This window comes from Haematobia irritans, chromosome 2, assembly GCF_050003625.1.
Source record: "Haematobia irritans isolate KBUSLIRL chromosome 2, ASM5000362v1, whole genome shotgun sequence".
Lineage (NCBI taxonomy): Eukaryota > Metazoa > Arthropoda > Insecta > Diptera > Muscidae > Haematobia > Haematobia irritans.
Genome location: NC_134398.1, coordinates 70,522,015 through 70,546,607, shown reverse-complemented (window position 1 = coordinate 70,546,607; position 24,593 = coordinate 70,522,015). Strand labels below are relative to the sequence as shown.

At 32.3% G+C, this 24,593-nt stretch overlaps 1 protein-coding gene across 5 annotated transcripts in view; it reads left to right on the top strand.

Moving 5' to 3' along the window:
- The first annotated feature begins 2,061 nt into the window (after nt 1-2,061).
- Nucleotides 2,062-24,593, top strand: part of LOC142225472 (beta-1,3-glucosyltransferase) — a 68,554-nt gene continuing 46,022 nt past the window's right edge. The window contains exons 1-2 of one of the 5 annotated variants that reach the window (XM_075295242.1): nt 2,062-2,178; nt 23,440-23,786. In XM_075295242.1, coding sequence (XP_075151357.1) covers nt 23,726-23,786 — 61 coding nt within the window. In that variant the 5' untranslated portion in view covers nt 2,062-2,178; nt 23,440-23,725. Of the gene's footprint in view, nt 2,856-23,439; nt 23,787-24,593 lie in introns of all 5 variants that reach the window. The other 4 variants (XM_075295241.1, XM_075295240.1, XM_075295239.1 and 1 more) reach the window with 4 other exon arrangements.

Genomic DNA, 24,593 nt, shown 5'->3' with positions numbered 1-24,593 from the left:
TTCCTTTCTTGCTCTAAACTCTCTCTCTCTATCGCTCTCTGAATAAAATATCACAACATATATATGTTTACTCGAAATTTGAAAATTTATATATGTTTACATTCATACTAGAGGTCTGCACGTGACACGAAATTGTCGTGACTCACAAAAATTTTCGTGATTCGTGCGTGAGTCGTGAGTCACGCTCATGACAACAGCGTGAGTGTGCGTGAGCGCGATTAACATACCAAAATGTCGTGCGTGAGCGTGAGTCACGAAAATAATATCTTCGTGAGGGTGCGTGAGTAACGAATTACACTCACGAAAATATTCCTGCTCACCAACATAAAGCGCGTAAGAGTTAAATTCAATTACAATTTTAGTGACACCTGGGATGTTAAGAGTTTAATAACACTCTCGATTTTAATAATGCTCATGTTTTCGGACACTTCGGTAAGGTAAATTAATCATAAAACTATTCGTGAGTCACTGTATTTTTCGTGAGTCACGACGTTTTCGTGCGTGAGTGTGTGTGAGTACAAATTTCCTTTTCGTGAGTGTGCGTGAGCGTGAGTCCTACCAAAAAATATCGTGCGTGAGTATGATTTTTCAGTCGTGAGTGTGAGTGAGCGTGAGTAAACTATTACTCACGTGCAGATAGTAGAATAAGCATCCTAGTTAACACAACCTAACAGTAGATGATCTATTTTCGAAGAAAATCATCTTCAGTGATGAGGCACATTTTCACCTCAGTGGATTCGTCAATAAACAGAATTGCCGCATTTGGGCGAATGAGAATCCAAGAGCGGTTGTCGAAAAACCAATGCACCCACAAAGAGTGACTGTTTGGTGCGGTTTATGGGCTGGCATCATCGGGCTGGCATCATCGGGCCGTATTTTTTCCAAAATGAGGCCGGTCAGGCAGTTACTGTGAATGGTGTTCGGTATCGTGAGATGATAACGAACTTTTTATGGCCCGAATTGGAAGATATGGATGTGGACGATATGTGGTTTCAGCAGGACGGTGCCACTTGCCACACAGCTAACGAAACAATGGCTCTTTTGCGCAACAAATTCAATGGCCGTGTTATCTCACGTAAGGACGATGTCAATTGGCCGCCAATATCATGTGATTTGACACCGTTGGACTTTTTTCTTTGGGGTTATTTGAAAGAAAAGGTGTACGTCGATAAGCCAGCATGTGCCAGCGGCACATTAACGGCATAGAACCTCCATTATGCCTCAGTGTCATCGAAAATTTGGACCATCGGATGAAGGTGTGCCACCGAGGGCGCGGCGCCCATTTGGCCGATAATTTGTTCCATACATAATTGAGTAATACCAATATATCATAATAAAATAAAATTACAATAATTTCCTAAATAGTTTGTGTTTTATTAAAAATCAACATCGGCCTTTGAAATTTTAACCACCCTTTACTTGTATGTCCTCAAAAGCCATATTAATTGAGATTTTTAAAAACAATTTTTACACAAAAAAATAAAAAACTTTATTTTTGTTTCCCAAAAATAAAAATAAAACTTTGTTTTTGTTTTCCAAGATTGAACTTTTCCAAAAAATTCCAAAAAGTGTAAAAAAACATAATATTTTAGATAACTGTTTTCCAAACATTTCAATCTTTACATGTAATTAATGTATTACAGACCAAGATTACCAATGCAGATTTTTTATAACGAGAAAAGGGATTTTAGCAAATTCACTGTCAATAATCAAATCATTTGCATAATATCACCTTAAAACATCAACAACAACTCAATATATGGGTGATAGAACTCCATCCGTCACCCTAACCAACAACATTGAAAGAATCACTCAAATGATTACTGAATTAACTTAATCACACATAATTACATCGAATGGACAGGCATGCTGACACTCTACCATAGGAACTCCACTGGCCACAAGATTTTCACTCGATGGCATTTCATTCATAAATTCCTATAGTACGCATCGGCGCACTAGCAATGTGCTCAATGTGTGATGAGTGATTTATGGCAAATTCCTAAAGTAACTGCTTCAACAGCATGCCTTCATTGTGTTTACCATCAGTACGAGCCGGCACGTCATTTCATTCAGATCGTCTCTACACATCTTTGTTGAAGTATCGCGTCAAGCACGTGACAAACGGAAATTCGAAACTTTTGTTCAAAACACTTGACAATGTCATCATTGGTCATGGTCTGTCTGACTGGCTGAGTGACTAACTACTGTCGTCGCACTATCAACTTTCAATGTCAATTTGGAAAATTGCATCGTAATTGTATTCAATTTCTTTGTGGTATTAGCGAATGTGTTCTAGACCCTCGGTATCCCGTCATTGCCATTGTAATTCCCAGTGTTTCCGTCGGTGTGCATCCTCCCCTCCTGACAAACAATAGCCTTTGAATTAATTTATCTAAAAGTGGGTGAAAAAACAGAATAGTGATGAGATTGATTACATGGGACCACTTGAAATCAGAAGCACATCTTGATGCTGCAGTTACTTACTTACAGAATTTCTGTGATGATGGTGTTGAAGGACTGAATCATGGAATTGCATTGGATGTGGTTACTACCTGGCCAACTAAATACGTTTAATTAATTTACCCAATGTGCAGTATTGAAAGTGCTGCGATTGATTTGTGCTGGTGATAATTCTCCGTTGTACACTATCTTGAATGACCGATACATGAAAAGACAATTGCATTGAATTTGAACATTTCGAACGACTATTTTAAGCAAATCAATTGAGAATTGTAATTCAAGCATGTGTATGAATTCGTACATTTCGTTACAAAACTAGAAACAATTTGATTAAAGTGATTTGATGATGTGCAATGAGTGTGAAAAGATTTACCAAGTCGACATGCCATAGAGTAAGACATTCTGTAATGAGTTACTTTCGATATACTACTAATTTTGTGTTGATGTAACACAATTCTATTGGGGGTATACAACGCATTAAAATACTTTCGGCATACTTATAATATGGGAAGCAGAAACTTGTGAGATAGAGACCATGTTATTCGGACCAATATCGCTCGCATTAAGAAAAGATCCAAAGAATATGACTTTCCCTTATGGATTTTGCTATTGGTTCCGGCCAAAGACTCGGCTTCATTACATAAAATACATTTTCAAGAAAGCTATCTAGCTTTAAACTACACTTGGATCCCAAGATTTTGACCTTCCCTTAAGGATTTTGGTATTGATTCCGAGCCAAAGACGCGGCTTCTTTAAAATAAAGACTTTTTTACGGACCCCTCTGGCTTTAAATCTAGGATCGATAAAATTAAATTTGGATACATATCTCATTCATCGAATTTTTTTTGCGATATATTAATAAAGGTATTAATGGACAAACAAATTCGAGTTTCAAAATACAAATTATGCCAGGTACTTCAAAATAAAAACAGTTTTCTTAGTGCTAAAAAAAAACTTTAAACCAAAGATGCAAATCCTTAAAATAAGTCCTAGCCTATATTTGAAGCGTTTTTATCTTAAATATAAAAATTCAATATGTCAGTTGAGTTAAAGATGATTTCTTTAAATTAAAAACGTTTTTCTTTATTTTAAGGGAATTTTGCCTTACTTCAAAGATCTACAACTTTAGCAGAGGGACGTAAAATATCAAGATTTGTGTCCTAAATTTAATGAAAAAAAAAATTAATGAAGCAAGGATAATAAACTTTCTTTTAATTAAAATGTCATTATTTTAAATCATTTTGTCCTTAACATTGCGTAAATTTCGAGTCCTAAAATTTAAGTTGCATAATCTTCCATATTATATCAATATTTTTTTTAGTGTAGGCTCTATAAATTTAAAATTAAGATACATATCAGATTTATCATTATCTATTTTCGATGTATTGTCAAAGCTGTACAAATAAATGTCAGTTCAAAAACCTAAATTATAACAAGCACATCAAAGTAAAAAGGACGTTCTTAATTCCAAAAATAAAACTTAAACTAAAGATGTAAAATCCTCAGAAAACTCTTAGCCTTTTAAAGCTTTTCTTTAAACCAACAAATGTTGTTTGTTTTTGCTTTGAAGAAAATTTACCTTACTTCAAAGGTATACGACTTTAAAGAAGGGAATGATAATAAAACTTACTTTTAATTAAACTTTATATTAAAGATATTTGTCATTTAAAATTTACGTCGCATAACTTTTCATATTAAGTCAAATTTTTTTAAGTGTTTATACTCTATACAGCCGTTTACCAGCATTCATTATTGATACAATCATTCTCACCAAATAGACATCCAAATCGTAGGAAATTAAATGGAGACTTTGGTCTACATAGGGGATTTATTAAAACGAATATGCCCAGATGAATTTTAGGCCCAACCTAATTTCTAATACCCATACAAATTTAAACGAAGACGCCTCTTCTATAAGAATTTATGGACATTTTCGGATCATGTTAAGGGTATACATATAGAAGTCATTTTAAACCCTATATGATCAAGCATTAAAATTGAGCATACAAGTTCAAGATATAAATTATATAAATCAAATTATATAAGTGAAAATTCCGTTCGTAAATCGTAGGAAATTAAATGGAGAGTTTGGTCTACATAGGGCGTTATTAAAACGAATATGCCCAGACGAATGTTAGGCCCAACCTAATTTCTAATACCCATACAAATTTAAATGAAGACGCCTCATCTATAGGAATTTACGGACATTTTCGGATCATGTTAAGGGTATACATATAGAAGTCATTTTAAACCGTATATGATCAAGCATTAAAATTGAGCATACAAGTTCAAGATATAAATTATATAAATCAAATTATATAAGTGAAAATTCCGTTCGTAAAGTAGGCAAATAAACGAAAAGAAAAAAATAATAAATTTAAATCGTATGTGGCACACCCACATAAGGACATAAAATAACACCACGTCTCAAACTTCAGAAAATTTAGGAGCTATATAGCGAAATATAAACCAATGAACCATAAGTTGCTAAATCTCTCTATAGCCCAACATAACTATAAAATTTGGGGCAAATCGGATAGAAATTGCCACTTACAAGTGATCCAAAATTTAAATGAAATATATCAAAATCTAGACAGACTGCAACCATGCTTAGTGTATCTCCCACATATCTCTAAATTCCAAATTTCAGATAACCCGTATGAAAATGACTTTCCTATGACTATATCAAAATATAGACGGTGTAAACAATATGTAGCACATAGTCTGTAATAATTTTTGTGTATCCATAAATTGAAATTCTTTGTGGGTCTGAAATAAGATTCATGTACAAAGTCCAGGCAAATATTATGGTTTCTGAAGCCCAGGATGTAAGTAAAATCAAGATATCCATCTTTATAGATCTTCATTAAAATACATAAAACCAATCTCACAAAATTTTTTAATTAAATAAAAAATCAATCCCCAAAATTAATAGCATTAATTAATTTTTTAATTGGATCAATAATTTTTTTATTGACTTCGGTGGTTGATACTATCTTGAAATCCCAAAAAATAAAGGGTATCAATTTATTTTTTAATTGGATCAATTAATTTCTCTGATTGAAGACATTTTAAAATGAATAGGATCAATTAATTTTTTTTATGAGTATAGTAGTTTTCCTTAAAAATGGATACTATACCCAGTAAAAAGTGCCTTCTAAACCAAAGGAAAAAAATGTTCATCAATTAAGTTTAGCCATTTTATTTCTATTAAGGTAAATTTTTGTGTGAAATAATAAAATTTACTTGTTTCAGTAAAATAATCCTAAACTGAAAGCAGTTAGGAATAGTTCATTAACTAGAATAAGGCATGGAATTTTACTAATACTGTTTTCTTCGCTGTGTAAAAGAATTTACTACTGAAAAAGAAAATTGTATTCAATGATAACAACGCATTCGTAAAAATATACAAAAATCGAACTAAAGTTTCCTCAAATTTAGTAAAATTTCCTATAAAATGATAATTCTGACTTCCTTTTTAATAGAAAGCTTATCATACATACGAACAAGTATAAACGGCCGTAAGTTCGGCCAGGCGAAGCTTATGTACCCTCCACCATGGATTGTGTAGAAACTTCTACTGAAGCCGATGGCAAGGTATCTTAAAACTTCTTAACACCGTAATATATACCACATAGTCCATACGTGGTATATTATAAACTAAAAAAGGCCGATTAAATACGTACATAATTAAGTTTAAAGTTTCTATAGAACTAAAATTTTGACAAAATAAAATTTTGACAAAATTTTCTATAGAAGTAAAATTTTGACAAAATTTTCTATAGAAATAAAATTTGGAAAAAAAATTCTACAGAAATACAATTTTGACAAAATTTTCTATAGAAATAAAATTTTGACAAAATTTTCTATAGAAATAACATTTTGACAATGTTTTCTATAACAATAAAATTTTGGTAGATTATTTTGGCTCGAGTGGCAACCATGATTATGAACCGATATGGACCAATTTTTGTGTGATTGGGGATCGGCTATATATAAATATAGACCGATATGGACCAATTTTGGCATGGTTATTAGCGGCCTTATACTAACACCACGTTGCAAATTTCAACCGAATCGGATGAATTTTGCTCCTCCAAGAGGCTCCGGAGATCAAATCTGGGGAACGGTTTATATGGGGGCTATATATAATTATGGACCGATATGGACCAATTCTTGCGTGTTTGTTAGAGACCACATTCTAACACCATGTTCCAAATTTCAACCGGATCGGATGAATTTTGCTCCTCCAAGAGGCTCCGGAGGACAAATCTGGGGATCGATTTATATGGGGGCTATATATAATTATGGACCGATATGGACCAATTCTTGCATTGTTCTTGGAGACCATATACTAACACCACGTACCAAATTTCAACCGGATCGGATGAATTTTGCTCCTCTAAGAGGCTCCGGAGGTCAAATCTGGGGATCGGCTTATATGGGGGCTATATATAATTATGGGTCGATGTGGACCAATTTTTGCATGGTCATTAGAGAACATATACCAACACCATGTACCAAATTTCGGCCGGATCGGATGAAATTTGCTTCTCTTAGAGGCTCCGCAAGCCAAATCGGGGGATGGGTTTATATGGGGGCTATATATAATTATGGACCGATGTGGACCAAGTTTTGCATGGTTGTTAGAGACCATATACTAACACCATGTACCAAATTTCAGCCGGATCGGATGAAATTTGCTTCTCTTAGAGCAATCGCAAGCCAAATTTGGGGGTCCGTTTATATGGGGTCTATACGTAAAAGTGGACCGATATGGCCCATTTGCAATGCCATCCGACCTACATCAATAACAACTACTTGTGCAAAGTTTCAAGTCGATAGCTTGTTTCGTTCGGAAGTTAGCGTGATTTCAACAGACGGACGGACGGACATGCTCAGATCGACTCAGAATTTCACCACGACCCAGAATATATATATATATATACTTTATGGGGTCTTAGAGCAATATTTCGATGTGTTACAAACGGAATGACAAAGTTAATATACCCCCATCCTATGGTGGAGGGTATAATAAAGGGTGATACGGTCACAATTTGGTCAATATAAACTTGACGTATTTTTTTCAATTTTGCATTTAAAAAACCTGAACACCCCTCATTTTGAAGATGTGTGTGTGTAGAATGTTGCTCCTATTTTGATTTTGGTATTCACTCTTCAGTTGTCCAAATGCCGTCCAAGCAAGAAGAGCAGCGTATCAAAATTTTGCTCGCGCATCGAGAAAATCCGAGCTACTCGCACGCAAAGCTGGCAAAGTCGTAAAAAGTTGCCAAATCAACCGTTAAAAATGTAATTAAAGTGTTTGGGGAACGTATGTCGACAACCAGGAAGTCTGGATAGGGGGGAAATCGAAAACCGGAAGCCGCTGAGACGACAAAGAGAGTTGCCGGTAGTTTCAAGCGAAACCCAAACCTCTCTCCCCGAGATGCCGCAAATAAGCTGGGTGTATCGTCTACAACCGTGCATCGAGCCAAAAAACGAGCCGGACTATCGACTTACAAGAAGGTAGTGACTCCAAATCGCGATGATAAACAAAATACGACGGCCAAAGCGCGATCCCGGAGGCTGTACACGACGATGCTGACGAAGTTTGACTGCGTGGTAATGGACGACGAAACCTACGTCAAAGCCGACTACAAGCAGCTTCCGGGACAAAAGTTTTATACGGCAAAAGGAAGGGGAAAGGTAGCAGATATTTTCAAGCACATAAAACTGTCAAAGTTCGCAAAGAAATATCTGGTTTGGCAAGCCATATGTACCTGTGGCTTGAAAAGCAGCATTTTCATAGCTTCCAGGACTGTCAACCAAGAAATTTACGTGAAAGAGTGTTTGAATAAACGTCTGCTGCCTTTCCTGAAGAAACACGGTTGTTCCGTACTGTTTTGGCCGGATTTGGCATCTTGCCATTACGGTAAAAAGGCCATGGAGTGGTACGCCGCCAACAACGTGCAGGTGGTTCCCAAGGACAAGAACCCTCCCAACACGCCAGAGCTCCGCCCAATTGAGAAATACTGGGCTATTGTCAAGCGGAACCTAAAGAAGACCAAAAAAACTGCTAAGGACGAGCAGCAGTTCAAGGCAAACTGGCTTTCTGCGGCGAAGAAGGTGGACAAGGTGGCTGCACAAAATCTGATGGCAGGTGTCAAGCGTGAGGCCCGGCAATTCGGATTTGGAAAAGCGAAAGCCTAACTGAATATTTTTCCTGAATTTTATACTAATTGAACTTGAAAAAAAATTTAATTTAATTTTTTAAACAAACGATTTCACCGATTTACACGCGTTTTCCCTTGACCAAATTTTGACCGTATCACCCTTTAACACTTGGCATAGAAAAATATTTTAGTTCATTCGCACTAAGAAGTATTCAATCCTTTGTAAACTTAAGGAAACACACTTGTTAGAATATAAGAAATTTTCCTATATTTCTTTTATCTGCCTGTAATCGATGTAATCGATATGTTTGCTTGTGGGTTGTTTTTTTAGTTGGAATCGTGTTGTTATGATATACGGAGAGCTAGTTAAAAAATAATTTAGTAAAATAATATAATAAATAACAAATAAAATATCTAAAATATTTGTTATTTTAAATAGTAAGAATATACCAGAAGAATAACAACCCCTTTATTAGTCTTCAATTATCAGGTAATATTCAGTGACGCTAACCTTTTGTGAAAAAATCGGTTTATAATTTTTTTATATTTGTAGGTACTGAAATTGTAAAAGGAGGATAAAATCGTTAGGCAGCAACTTTTTAAAAGTGAAAGGTACAAGAAGAAGAAAAATGCGGTTTACAGTTGATGACATTACATGGAAATTGGAAATAGTTGAATAATAAACTAATTTTTCAAGGCCAGTCGATGGTGTTGATTTTAAATAAGAGACTTGAAGTATGCCGCCTGCAAGCAGAAGAAGCATTAAAAGCCAAAAAATTATATGCCTTCAATGTAAGTTGGAAGTAGAAGAAAAAGATGAAAGCATAGACTGCGATAAATGCAACAACAGCTTTCATGTTGTTTGTACTATGTTGAATAAACGGCAGTTTAAGCATTTGTTGGAGCACCAAGAAGAAGAGTTTGTTTGTCATGTTTGCAACAAGAACAGTGGTAAAAGCAACAACAGTAATGATGATGAATCTGTCAAAGCTGAGTTGGCAACGTTCAGAGCTGAGATGAACAATCAGCTGAGTGCATTGCATGATACAATGAGCTTCATGTCAAAGCAATATGATGATATTTTGAACGGCGTCAGAGATAACAAGAAGAAAATTGATTTACTTGAGAAGGAAAACAAAACGTTGAAGAAGGAGATAAATGAATTGAAACAGTCTGTTAAATTTTTAAATGATCATAGAGTCAAAAATGATTGTATAGTTAGCGGTGTAAAATCGCCAAATGACTTATCGGCCGCTGACACAATTGTAAAAATATCAGAGAATGTAGGTGTTAAAATGGAGAAGAATTCGATTAGTGAGGCATATTTTTTGAAAAAACAGCAACATGGGGGAAAATCAATTGTTGTTAAATTCGATTCGAAGAAATCAAAAGAAGCTTTAATGATGGCTAAAACAAAATTGAAGGAATCTGAGGAAACCAAAAATATTTTCATCAACGATTTTCTTAGCAGAGAGACTTTAAGCTTATTCAACTATGCAAAGTCGTTGAAGAATGTTGGATATAGAGCTGTTTACACTAATAATGGTCGAGTTTTTGTAAAAAGGAGTGAATTGTCTAAGGGCAGACTCATAATGAACAGAGATGATGTAGATAAACTTCTGCAGGAAGCAGCAACTTATCAGCCTTCTAAGAGAAGATCTACTCGCATTTCGAATGATAGTGAAACTGATGTGAACTATGATTCCCCATTATAATTGTTTTTGTTAAATTAAAATTTTTGATTTATAAAAAAAAAAACACTTTTTAATGATTGAAAGTCAATATATCTCAAATTTTGAAGAGTATAAAGTATGTTTAAACAACAAATTGCATTATTTTAATATTATTTCTGTAAATATTAGGAGCATTTCATCGATTACGAAATTGAACAAATTTAAAACATTATTATCTAAATTTCCAATACTACCAGCAATTATTGCTGTGCAAGAGACTTGGATTGACAGTGAAATTTCACAGGTTTACAATCTGCCAGGCTTCAATTCAGTGCATTCTTGTCGGTTTGATGGATATGGAGGCACAACATTGTATATTCGGGAGGACATAGCATATGCTATTGAAGAATGTTCAAGTGAAGGTTATATAGATTCAGTGGTTGTTAAATTATTGGGAGTTCAAATTGAAGGAAAGCCATTATCATTAGTTTCATTTTATAGGTCTCAAAGAAGTAGTTCGGCGAATTTTCTAAGATTTTTGGAACGATTACTTGAATGTAATTCACGTGGTTATTCCTTCTTTGTTGGAGATTCAAATATTGATATCATGGACTCAACCAGTGCTGACGATTTATTGCATTTGCTTCAGACATATGATTTTAGAAATTGCCATAATTTAGTGACTCGCCCTCGGAGTAATACATCGATAGATCATGTTTATACTAATTTTCATCATCCACTTTATATTTATTCCATTACGCAGGGATTGTCTGATCATAACATTGTGTCGTGTTTGTTTGACTTGAATGTTCGTTCACGGAATATAACAAGAGAGTATACGCGCTGCGACTATGATGAGCTCAGAATAGATTTACAGGATAAGATATCTTATTTGCCTTATAGCGGTGATGTATCTGTAGACATATCCAATCTTATAAATTGTATTAGGGAATCTGTCGAAAATTGTACAACGCGTATTGCCAGGAATTGTGAACGTGAGCTAACACCATGGGTGAATGGAAACCTAAAAAAATTAATGAGTTATAAGGAAAAGTTGTTGAGACTGAGAAGAAGAAGACCATGCGACAGTGATGTAGCTGAGAGATTGAAGAGAATTAGCAAAGTTATTAAGAGAGCGTACAAAGAGTCTAATAATAACTATTATATCATAAAGTTATCAGATACTCGGTCTGATGCGCGTAAAACGTGGGAATTTTTGAATGGTACTCTGGGTAGAAGCCCTAATAAATTCACAACATTAATGGACAGTAACGGTGAGCCGATTTTGAGTGATGCCAGGAAGGTAGCAGTATTGAATGATTATTTTTTGGATTCTGTGAATCAGATTAAAGGGAACATCATAAGTTATCCGGGGGATGATTGTAATTCATTAGGTACATTACAAGTTAGTTCGGATATTTTTCGCTTACAATATGCTACGGAAGAGGATGTGAGAACTATAGTATCAGAACTAGTATTAGGGAAGAGCTGTGGGCATGACGGAATAACCCCTAAGGTTATTTCGGTATGTAGTGAAATTTTGTCACCCTACTTCGCAAGAATTTTCAACAATATGATCGATACTGCCACATATCCTAATATATTGAAGATTCATAAGGTAATTCCAATTCCGAAGGAGAAGCGTTCGTTAACGGTAGATAAATTTCGACCGATATCAGTACTGCCAATAATTGGCAATATATTTGAGAAGCTGATATATAGTAATCTGTTCTCATTTCTAAATAGCACTGGTTTTCTCAATGACTATCAGTTTGGTTTTCGAAGGGGATGTGGTACCGAGGAAGCAGCTGTGAATGTTATTAACTTTATATGTCGTGGACTTGATAAAGGGAACAGTGGAGTCGCTGGAATTTTTTATGACCTCAGTAAGGCATTTGATCTTATTGATCATGAGATTTTGATACGAAAGCTTAGTTTTTGCGGTGTTCGCAACAGGGAACTTTCACTTATTGGTAGCTATTTGGAGAATAGGAAACAATTCGTACAAATTAATGGAGAGAAAAGTGATTTCAGGGGTTTAAGTCATGGTGTTCCCCAGGGTAGTGTGCTAGGTCCACTTCTTTTTTTAATTTATATAAATGATATAGGTAGATTGCAGTTGTATGGGAGGATGTTTATTTACGCTGACGACATATGTCTACTATATCCATATAAACATGAAGACGGTATTAGGCCTTATATGGAGCGAGATTCCGCTCTAATATTGGAGTACGCTCGTCTTAACAGACTTTTCATAAATGCTTGCAAGACAAAATTAATACGTTTCAGGCCACGGTTTCGATTTAGTGACACGTTTAGAATAAATGTTGATGGGAAGGAATTAAAGGAGACAGGTTCACTGAAATATTTAGGATTGCAATTACAAAGTAATCTAGCCTGGGATCAACATATACGGTATGTGAAATCCAAAATTGCCCCAGCTGTAGGAATTTTGCGAAAATTTAGGAATAGATTTGACCAAAGGACTAAACTTTTGATTTACCAGGCTCTGATTCAAAGCCATTGTAACTATTTGGCTATAATTTATGCGCACAGGAAGAGTGCGGAGTTAAGGACTCTGCAAAGAATGCAGAATAAGGCATTAAAAGCAGTGGCAAATTTGCCTATAGGATACCCTACGCTTGCCCTGTATAAAGATGTTTTCCCTCTTATTTTACCAATTCACGGAACTTATAACCTTCAACTATTGTTATATGTATACAAATGTTTGCATAAAATAGGACATCATACAATTTCGTTCTTGTCCAATAGTCACAACATAAACACTCGTAATAATAATATGCTAAATGTGGTTTTATGCAGAAGTGAAACAACTAAACAAAGAATTGAATATTCTGGCAGTTTAAGATTTAATAGTTTGCCCAGTGAAATCAAGTCTGTTTCAAGTATCTCTGTTTTTAAAGTGAGAATAAAGGAATTTTTGAAAACAAACATCGATGAACTCCTAATATAATTTTAGTTCTAACCTCGAGTTTTTTTTTTTTTTTTTTAAGTTAATGTATTGAATGAAAATTTAAAAATCTAAGATTATATTATATGTTGCCAACGAGCCTCTACAATGCCTTAAGGCGCTGAGGCCATACTATGAAATTTGTAAATTTATAACGTTATAAAGAAACAATAAATAAATAAAAAAAAAAAAAAAAAAATATTTAATATATTAATAAAACATGCATTTTATAGAAGAAAAAATTGCTTATATAAATAAATAAATTGTATTTAAAAACGAAGGTAAGCAGTTCTAATTTTGAAGTAAAAGGCTTACCACAAATATGTAAGATTTGTCCAAATGAACGACAAAAGTTCAATAAAATCATTCCACATATGAATTCAATTCAGTTAATTTTTTTCATTCTGTAGTATAGTGGTACATAAATTTAGGAAAATGTTTACTAATATATGGAATGCATTCTACCTAATTTCTACGAAAATCACATCGTTCAAAAAAATAAAAATGTCTTTAGAACTATACGAAGTTCAACTTTCTTCACAATGAATTCATTTTAACTTAAAGAAGGGCTCACTTTTTTCTGGGTTTAAGTTTGAGCTTAGCCGCTAAAATCAAAAATGTATCAGTAAGTGTAGAATAAAATTATAAAGGTTTTGCTATTCATTTCTTATTTCGGCTTGAGGTCCTTTAAAAAATCCTTTTACGAGATTTGATTAATTGTAAAATTGATTTTTCCAATATTTCGACTAACATCGTCAGTCTTCGACTAATTTTAAAACATGAACAAAAAGAAGAAAAATGAGAATGTTTTCGTCCGTTATAAAGAAAGTTAATTAACAATTAGAAAAGGGCCTCAAGCCGAAATTAGATATTTATTGTTGGCACATTTTAATATAACTTGAATAGGGAATGATCCAAAGTACCAATTCAAAAGGATTATTTTCAATAAAAAAAATTAAATTAAATGAGCGGAAAGTTGTTCTTGAAGTTGCTAATATCTCTCTTTTGTATGATTGTTACACAGAATTTCCGTAGTTAAACTAACGCTAAATTTAACTTAGTTTTATTTGGAAAAAAAACTATTTGCTTGTAGTTACATTTTATTATTTTTATCGAAATTTTCCACAGCTTAATGAAATCTTACTTTCTTTTTAAATATATCTCAAAAATTTTATGAACTAAACGTGAGCATAAAGTTCAATGACCGTACACATAAGTTCAATATGAACTAAAACAAATGAAAATTTTCATACGATTCCCAAAAATAGTAAGAATGAACTACTGTGTGGTTAAAATGGTCATGATTTGGCGCCAATGATTTTCTTCTTTACTTTTAGTTAATTTTTTCTTCTATGAGATGATGTAATTTCGTGAACTGCAGTTAAAAAGTACAACAGGGCATTCAAGTTTCCTGGTTTTAACAACGCTTTGTGGGAAATCTTAAAATGTGGAATAAAATTTAGTTCAATTTTCGTGCGTGGTAGTTCATTCTTCCTATAAAACAGTTCACTTTTTTCGGTGTATGAGGACATCCTACAAATTTTATTTTTTGATCATCTTGACATTTTTGTTTATGGTATCCGCACAGAAAAAAAAGTGTCTTGTAAATTTAAGGACCATTTTGACTTCCACATAGTTCAACAAATTTACTGTAATATAGTTCATTTTTCGTAACCACAACGAAAATTAACTTAGCTAAAGGAAAACTTATAAAAATTCAGTAAATGTTTTTTAGTTCACTAACTACGAAATGGGAAGGATTTTTCCTTAAATAAATTTCCAACACAGTAGTTAATGCATCGTTGATTCTATTATAAAAATACATGGGCAATATAAAAATCTTACTACGAAATGTGGACAATTTACTAAGAAAAAATTTTGTATGGAAAAAAATTTTTGTAGTAAAAATTAACTTAACGACATTACCGATTCGTATGATGGCTACCTACAGATTATTTCCCTTTTTATTATAAGTTGGAGTGTTTTTCCTCACATTGAAAATTGTAGATAAAGTAGAATAAAAAGTAGTTAATATAATCCTTGCAGGGTGTATATCAATTTTTATAGATTCCTCATAGATTTGGTATATATTTTACCTTAACTTATAGATAGAATTCCAACTAATCAATAAACGTGCTACTGGAAAATGTGAGTGCATCATATGAGGGAGTTTTTAGAGACATTTTGTGTATATCTCGTATGATTGTTTGTGTTTGTTATTGCGTCATTTATGCTGTTGTTGGTTGTTTTGATTCTAGAGACAATGGAATGTTCCTTGTGTGTTGTTGGTATCTTTTGTGGTGAGAGTTGTTTTCTTGCAATAGCGAGATCAGAAAGGGATCGTGTGTGTGTGTGGAGTTGTTTTTCTTTACGGAGTTGTTTTTCTTTATGGCTATTTGTGTCTTTGAGTTTTATTGTTGCACTCAGTTATGTTGATGCATTTATGAAGTACACACGGGGTTTTAATTTTGCAAAATTGTACGTGAGGCATTGGTGATTATTAATGAAAATACATTTATTTCGAAACATTTTATAAACTGAGAAGTGAATGATGTGATGTTAGAGTAATCAAAAACGCTTTTTATTGATAAAAAAAAAAAAACAAAAACAAATAACAGATTAAGGAACTGTATATTTCTGTTAATAGTTTAAAATTAGTGCGGATTTTTAATTGATTTACATAAAAAATATACAACATGAGTGGTAATAGGATGATCTATATTTATTCTACTTCTGGATCACAGGTTGGAGATGCAACCATGTTTTTGAATCTATATTTTTTATATTACAGCAATTCCTACAGGTGAGTACTAAGTTCGAGATTAGACGCTAAAAATAAAAATAAATTACTAAGAAAAGTGTAAAATTGTACGTCTTCCGATAAAAATTTAAATATAACTTGATGGAGAATAGCCCAAACCAAGTTTTTTATAAAGATTATTTTTTTTATAATGGATTATTAAAGAAAACGTATCATGAAAATTGCGATTTTAGCCTCTAAACTCGAACTTAATATCCACCTTAAATACTAAATGCTATACTGACAATTGGAAATTATGTCTAATTTTTTTTTCGTTTTTTATTTCAAATATATTCTGAGAATAATTTAAATAACGTCCCATTAGTCCATGGATATGATTTCAATAATGTACCAACTGGATGGATTTTTCAATATGGTAAGTTTTCTATAAACGGTATTTTGTCCGTTTTTAATAAAACTAAAATTTCAATTTATTAAAAATTATTATTTTCACTTGCAGGTAAACAGGTCTTGTAATGGTAATTTTTTTGAATATTCTTACTGTTTAATGTTAATTATGGCTCTAGGAAATACTCTTGAAAACCGTAAGTTAAAAATCAATATGAACGATAGAATTTGATAATATTTTTCTTATATTTTGTATAACTTTGCAATTTCAGATGCTTATAAGACAAATCCGCCCAACAAAAGTTAGCCAAAATCGACGAAATTGCACAATTCTGGATAGAAAACATGGAAATTTAAATTAATTAGTTTAGTCCTAATAACGTAGAATATTACTCTTTTGAAGAAGCAATTGCTAACTACCGACAAGTAACTGCATCCCACGTACTAATAAAAATATTTCCTTTATTGTTTAAACCTAAACCATAGTTTTGTGTAATGTAATAATATTTTTTTGGAATAAAATACTGGTGGTTATAGAAAATTGACTTGTTTTGTACGAAAAATGTATTAGTTGTATACAGGCTTGTTGTACCTTTGATTCCTCAATTTCTCTACTTTTTTGAAAATTATACCGACAAACAGTTTATTTCAAACCAATTTCTTAATACAGGTTTCCCAAAAAATTGTTCATTTTTCCGGATAGCAGGAATATTTTGAATGAGTTTAACTATATTCTTCCATAGCACAGCATAATAATAATGAACTAAAATACGATGAAATACATGGACTAATTTATAAGAAAATCATGAACTTATCTAGATGAAAAAAATCTTTGGCGCCAAATCATGGTCATTCTTACTATGGGTTAGTTCATTTTTCATAAAAAATAGTAAACTTTTTTTTCGGTGCGTTAAGCCTCAATTAAATTTGTAGGCTTCAAAGAATAATTCTAACAATAAATGAAAACTTCTTTGGTCTAAAATATCGTTTCCCAGTAACATAACTAGAAATTAGACGGTTCTCGTCGGATAATATTTAATGCATTCCCCACTTATATTTATCTCTCAGGTTTACATATCTGGATCTTATTTCGATTCACAAACACACATATCTCAGATTTTAAGTTTTTCGCCCATCCTTTCAAAATTCAAGATTGTAAAAGGCTTTCGCATGTACATAATAATATTCGAAGTCAAAGATATGAAGACTGAAAAAATAATAAAATAATAAATAAAATTTTTCTAGGGGGGGCATAGCCCCCTCCCCCAACACCATCTAGCTACGCCAATGACCGGAAACCTATTGACACAATTTTCAAAACATTAAGTACAAACTTGTCTAAAATAATTAAATTTTATTTAAAAGAAAGTTTATAAAAATATTTTCAATAAATTTCGGACACAATCATACAAACTTTCATCCCTCCGTTAAAGTTGTATGTCTTTGAACTAAGGAAAATATACCTGTCCAAAAAGCTCGAATAAATATTGTAATAATTTGTAGTTTAAATAATTTCGAAATTAAACCAACCTGCACTGATATCAGGTTAACATAAAAATAGTAAGCTACGATGAAACGAAAAGATGATGCACAGTGGTGGTGAAGAAATGGTTCAATTTGGGGAGAATAATTCTCGTATATAAATTTCATAAGGAATTAATATAAAAGACCCAAATTAAATCATCTCACCCGGCCAGTGAGATTATGGAAATGTGTAGTGGGCGACACTGAAACATATGTGTAGTGAGGCTTGCGAGATTGGTATCTGGCATTTTCTTTTCAATAACTTAAAGTATCAATTCCTGTCCAATAAGCTCGAATAAATACTGTAATAATTTGTAGTTTAAATGATTTGGACATTAAACCAGCCTGTATTGATATCAGTCTAACATAAAAATACAAAAACATTTTTAAAGTAAAGAAATCGTCTTTACATTCACTGCCATATTGAATCTTTAAATTTATCATAAAAACGTTTCAAATATAGTCTAAGACTTATTTTGAAGATTTTTCATCTTTGTTTTAACGTTTTTTGGGAATAAGAAATCATTTTTTCTTATTTTTGATCATCTGTTACAATTTGGAATACATTTGTAAACCAAAAAAAAAAGTGACCACTAATTTTGAAGAAAGTTGAACTACGTATTGCGCCAAAGACATTTTTATTTGTTCGAACGATGTGATTTTCGTAGAAATTAGGAAAAATACATTCTATATATTAGTTAACAAATCTTACATATTTGTGGTAAACCTTTTTACTTCAAACTTAGAACTGCTTACTTACGTTTTTAAATACAGTTATATTTATTTATATAGGAGAATATTTTCTTAAATAAAAGACACGTTTTATTAATATATTAAATATATTTATTAAGTATTATACCAGCATTGACTGGCCTTAAAATATTAGTCTATTATTCCACTATTTTCAGTTTCCACCCGCAAAAAAATAATTCTTTCCTCCCAAAGGAAATTTTAGACGAAGTTTTTTAGTTCTTAGCACCTTTTTCTGTAATACAAACAGTGTAGAAGAAATTATACGATTTTATAAATTTTTAAAATTGTTTTTTTTTACCTTTCACCTGGACGGAGAATCGAACCACGGACCATGCAATTTGTAAGCCAATAGACAATTACCCATATAAGTTATATTTATATAGCATAGCTTGCGACGCCCACGAGCCGATTAAACAAAGTTTATTTAACAGAAAAATACATTTAGTTGGGCACCGTGGAGCAGTGGTTGCTACGTCCGACTTGCATGCCAAGGGTCGTGGGTTCGATCCCTGCTTCGACCATTTTTTTACATATATTCCAGATATGGTCGGAAGATTCCGACAAAATGTTCAGCATTACATACTACTATATTAAATTTGTACTATTAACTGTAAAATGTGTCTTATTAAAGACCTAAAGTCAGAAAAGAACAGTGTTTGATATAAACGAAATGGACTGTGTTGTTGGTTCAAAAATTACTTTTTTTATTGAAAAAATAAAAATTTTGTAACAAACGACTTTTTTTGGTGATAAAAGTGTATACTTTTCGAAGCAATTCAAAAAACTCTAACAAAAGAAAAACATTTTCCAAACGTTTTTTTTTTTTCTTTGCGTGCATGTAATGTTACATTTTCCCAACCACATAAAATAATTTTTGCAACTTCTACATTCCAGTATTAGTAAATTTCTGTCCAACGATTTTGTCCTCCTTTTACAATTTCAATCCCTACAAATATAAGAAAATCATAAACCAATTTTTCCACAAAAGCTTAGCGTCACTGAATGTTACCTGATAATTAAAGATTCCAAAAAGAAGACGACTGAAGGGCTTGTTATTCTGTTGACATTTTCTTGTTCATGCTTCCTTTATACACCATCTCGCACTTTGATAGATTTATATAGTTTTGTTATTGATTTTCAAACAAAAAAAAACATGAAATTAAAATTAATATTTTACTTGTATTTTTTCCGACTATTATATTAATTTTTACAAACACAACTTTTGGTTACGCTCCGTATATTATAACACTATTCCAACTGAAAAAAATCCTATATACTAACAAGGGATTTTCTTAAGTTTTGAATGCGTCTTAGTACGAGTGTACTAAAATATTTTTCTATGCTAAGACTTATTCATATATATGATAAACATTCTATAATAAGAAAAGTCAGATTTATCATTTTATAAGAATTTTTACAAAGTGTGACTAAACCCGGGTTTAGTGCGATTTTTTATCATTTTCATGAACGCGTTGTTATCAGTGAATAAAACTTTCTTGTTCAGTTGTAAATTCTTGTTCAGTTGTAAATTCAGGATTAGTAAAATTCCATACCTTATTATAGTTAATGAACTATTTCAAACTACTTTCTGTTTAGGTTTTTTTTTTGTTGAAACAAGTAAATTTTATTATACACAGAAGTTCAACTTAATGGAAATTAAATGGCTAGTTTAGTTGATGAACATTTTTCCTTCAGTTTTTTCTGGGTGTATTAATATATCGGAAAAAGAGAAGGAAAATTCGATATATGAGATCTGTCTCCTATTTTTATGTTAATTCTATTGATCCTAGATTTAGGATCCTAAAAAATTTCTTCGTTTTAAAGAAACCGCACCTTTGGCTCGGAATCAATACCAAAATAGTTAAGTCCCCATGAATCAGTCTTGAACAACCTTTTAGGAACCAATTTTCTTAAGTAAAATCGGGACCGCTTTTTGAAAACTCAAATTTCGGTTTATGCGAAAAATTCAATCAAATTTTCGGTTTTTTACACACAAAGAAAATTTCATTAAAAGTCAGCCAACGAAAAATTTTCATTAATACAATGAAAATATTCGTTAATAGTACGAAACGTTAAGTTGATTGGCAGAAAATTCGTTATGTTAACGAAAAAATTCATTGTATTAACGAATTTGTTTCATTGGCTGACTTTTAACGACACATTTCGTTAATATTACGAAACTTTTTCTATTAGTGTAGTTTGCTCAAAACTTGTTATCCGGTAAAAAGCGAAAAAATGCAAATGAGTGAAAATGATTTCCAAACATAAATTTTACTCTTAAAATCGAAGGACTCACAATTCAATGTAATGAAATGAGCATTTAAAACGAACTAATGATTAATTCATGTGATACTGATAGTAGATATCAGACTATACATCTTCAGCATATACAATTACATTAAGAAAATGCTTCTCTCTGAGGAGCGAAATTTTACACAAAAGACATTTTCCTTTGCAACTGAAAATGTTCTTTAGAAGACAATAAAAAATAGTTGAGAAAATCTTCATAAAGCTTCTAGTAAATTGGGGGTTATTTTCTCTCATAGAAAAAAACTTTATAACAAAGTAAAAAAAAACTAAAATTTCGTTCCGAAGAAAAATATTTTTTCTTTGGGTGCAAGACACACAATTTATCTCTTCATTTTTTATCGGAGAATGTGAAATCGTCGTGTAGAAGATGTTATAGTAAAATATTATTTTGAGATACTTAATGAAATCGTGTTGTCAGTAGCCAGTTGTCTCTCATCGTCAGTATCTCTCTACAAAATTTCCGATTTTCGGAAGAAACATATGACAAATTAGCGAGTTTATGTGTATAATATTATATGTTTTAGCCCCTGAATCTATGTTCCAAAACATTCATACGACATGTTTTCTCCTTTAGACAAATTATAAATTATTATTAGAGATCGTTAAAAAATAAAATTAATAGATTTAACCAAGCATTTCAAGGAACATACGAATTGGTACCTACATGAAATTTCGGCTGGAGATGAGTAGTAAGCTTAAGGTAAAATACTCCTGAAAACTTTCATTTTTTTACTAGATTTTTTTCGTGAAGTTATTTTTTAACATTTATAAACATTACAAGAATACACGGTTTATTGTAAATTAAAAAATTTTTTAATTACACAAAGAATAATTTGATTTATAAAAATCGAACGCAAGTCACCGAAGTAAAACCATGTGAAATGCTGCAGGGAATATGAAGAAAATGTTCGTATCGTTTTGCAACATGTTTGATACAAAACTATGGCATTTATACGATATATTGAAAATGAACGATTTGGACCCTGTTGATTTATTTTGACTATGTTTGTAAAGAATCTTATAGTGTGACCAAACGCTACGAACTGTTGGCTACAACAAACATATCGATATATGTGTTATCGATCACATTAACAAGCTGCAATGTCAATTATGTGATCGATCATAACTTATAGTGTGGCCAATATCTGGGATATGTCTCGAAAAGTTGTCCGGAAAAACTTGTAGTATTAACGGTGCATTAAACAGACACTTGAAAGTACCGCCTCAAAGTATGAACAGGTAAACCAGGCTACTCTTCTGAACTGTCAATTTGAAGGATTGATATATAATGGATTGAAGATAAACTGGCTATTAACTTGGTATAGATTTAATTTGCAAAAAATGATTTTTTTAATTATAACAATACCGATATAAAAATTTAAATCGGATCGGACGAAATTTTTCCTCCAAGTGGCACCAGAAGTCAAATCTGGGAATCCGTTTATATGGAAGCTAGTTATAATTATTGACCGATATGGACCAATTTTTTCATGGTTCCTAGAGGGTATATACTAACATCAACCTAACAAATTTCACCCGGATCGGATGAAATTTGCACCTCCAGTTAACCCCGGAAATTAAATGTGGGGATCGATTTATATGGGGGCTATATATGTGTTTAGAGGCCAAGAGTGATATTACGTACCAAATTTCAACCGGATCGCTTGCAATTTGTACCTCCACTTTTTTAACAATTTTCCAATATTTTTTACAAATAACAAATTTGTAACACAAATGTAAATAATTTGTTTACTTTTTCTTCTGCAAAGCATGGGATTTGTATATTTTCACATCAAAAATTTTTTTGGTGGAATCAAATCGAAAATTGAAATCTTTTTGAGGGAAACCAAGAACATACCAAAATAGTTACTTTACATATTTATGTAGAATATCTGCAATCTATTAGGAATCTCACATTATTTAATTAAAATTAAATGCACAAATAATAAGAAACACTGCAATACGTTGTTTGTCCCCTTGCGATTTAAAACCTTGTTCTGTTATAGCAGTAGTTGTAGTTGAAATTGTGGAATATTGTATTACAATTCATTGGATAGTTCCCTTTTAAGCTAGAATTCGTAATGATGTGTGGAAGTGAATATATGTTGGAATATGTACGAGTATTCTGTCATATCCACGTGAAAATATGCTAACACTATGAAAACAGTTTTTCGCTAATATTGATTTTGGACAGCCATACATTGAAGCAACTTAACAAAAATCATATAAAGCAAATATTAAATCGGAATTCTTAATATGCAGTTCGAATTAATTCAAGAAACCGCAATAAATTATAAATCACAAACATTTTTTTAATTCGATTGTCGGAAGAATTATGCTTGTCGACTTAGTATATAATGACTTGCTAACGATATGTAGCTATTATCTTTGTAATCTATAATATGCTATCTTCATTTCATATAGGAACATTGTATGAGGTTATCATGTTATATGTACGTATGTATATAGTGAACCATGTGAACGAATGTGTCAATGGACATCGCAACAATTGATCAATTTCAATTGTTTATCCATTGATAATTAACTCTATTGTCTTGCAACACATTGATGCTGACACATAGATAGGCTGACCTTTAACATATCTTAAATGTTAAGCAAATAACATATCCTTCGAAATCCATGGATAATTCATATCTGTGCAAACATCAAAACTTTGTATCAATATTACAACGTTGCTGACATAAGGAATATGTATATCTTAAATTGCCTTTACATTGTCTTCATAATCAGCAAATTAACAAATGCAAAAGGTAAGTATTGAAATATATGAATATTTACAAGGGAAGCATTTTTATTAAAGCACTATAATTTATGTTGAATACATTGCGGTTAATTTAATTAATAGTTTAATCTATAATATTTAATGTTCAATTCACTTCAAGTGTAATTAATTGGGCAAGACCAAAAAGGGTACTGTTAGTACAACAACCCCTCATGCATACACCGTCAAAAATGGTTTTTCTTACATATACTCCCAAAAAAATTTAGCTTCATAAATTATAAGACGCACTTTGCAAACTTTTTGACACTATACGACTTTTTGTGCGACTTTTGTAAAATATTCGAAATGTGCAGCTTTAGTCACATGAATGCGTCCAAAGTCTCACACAAGGGAAGTGTTCAATTTGAAGCAATTCAATTTGAAGCAATTCAATTTGGGATATTGCACCATCGCGGTGCAATATCCCACCTTGCATACAGAGGGTCATGGATTCATTGCCGGTTTTGACCAAACAGGAAACATTGTTTCAGCGGTGGATACTGGTGACATTTGTGGCTATATCAAAGCTTCTCCAAGCAAGTAAGGAACGTCTAAAGTCGGGCGGGGCCGACTATATTATACCCTGCACCAGTTTGTAGATTCACATTTTCGATACCATATCAAATCTGTCAAATGTGTTGGGTGCTATCTATAAAGGTTTTTATCCCAAATACATACATTTAAATCTGACTCGATCTGGATGAAATCTGTTAGACAACTACAAAATCTATAGACTTGAAATTTAATTCGGCTAATGCCCTGGGGTGGAACACAATGTTACTAAAAAACCAGTAAG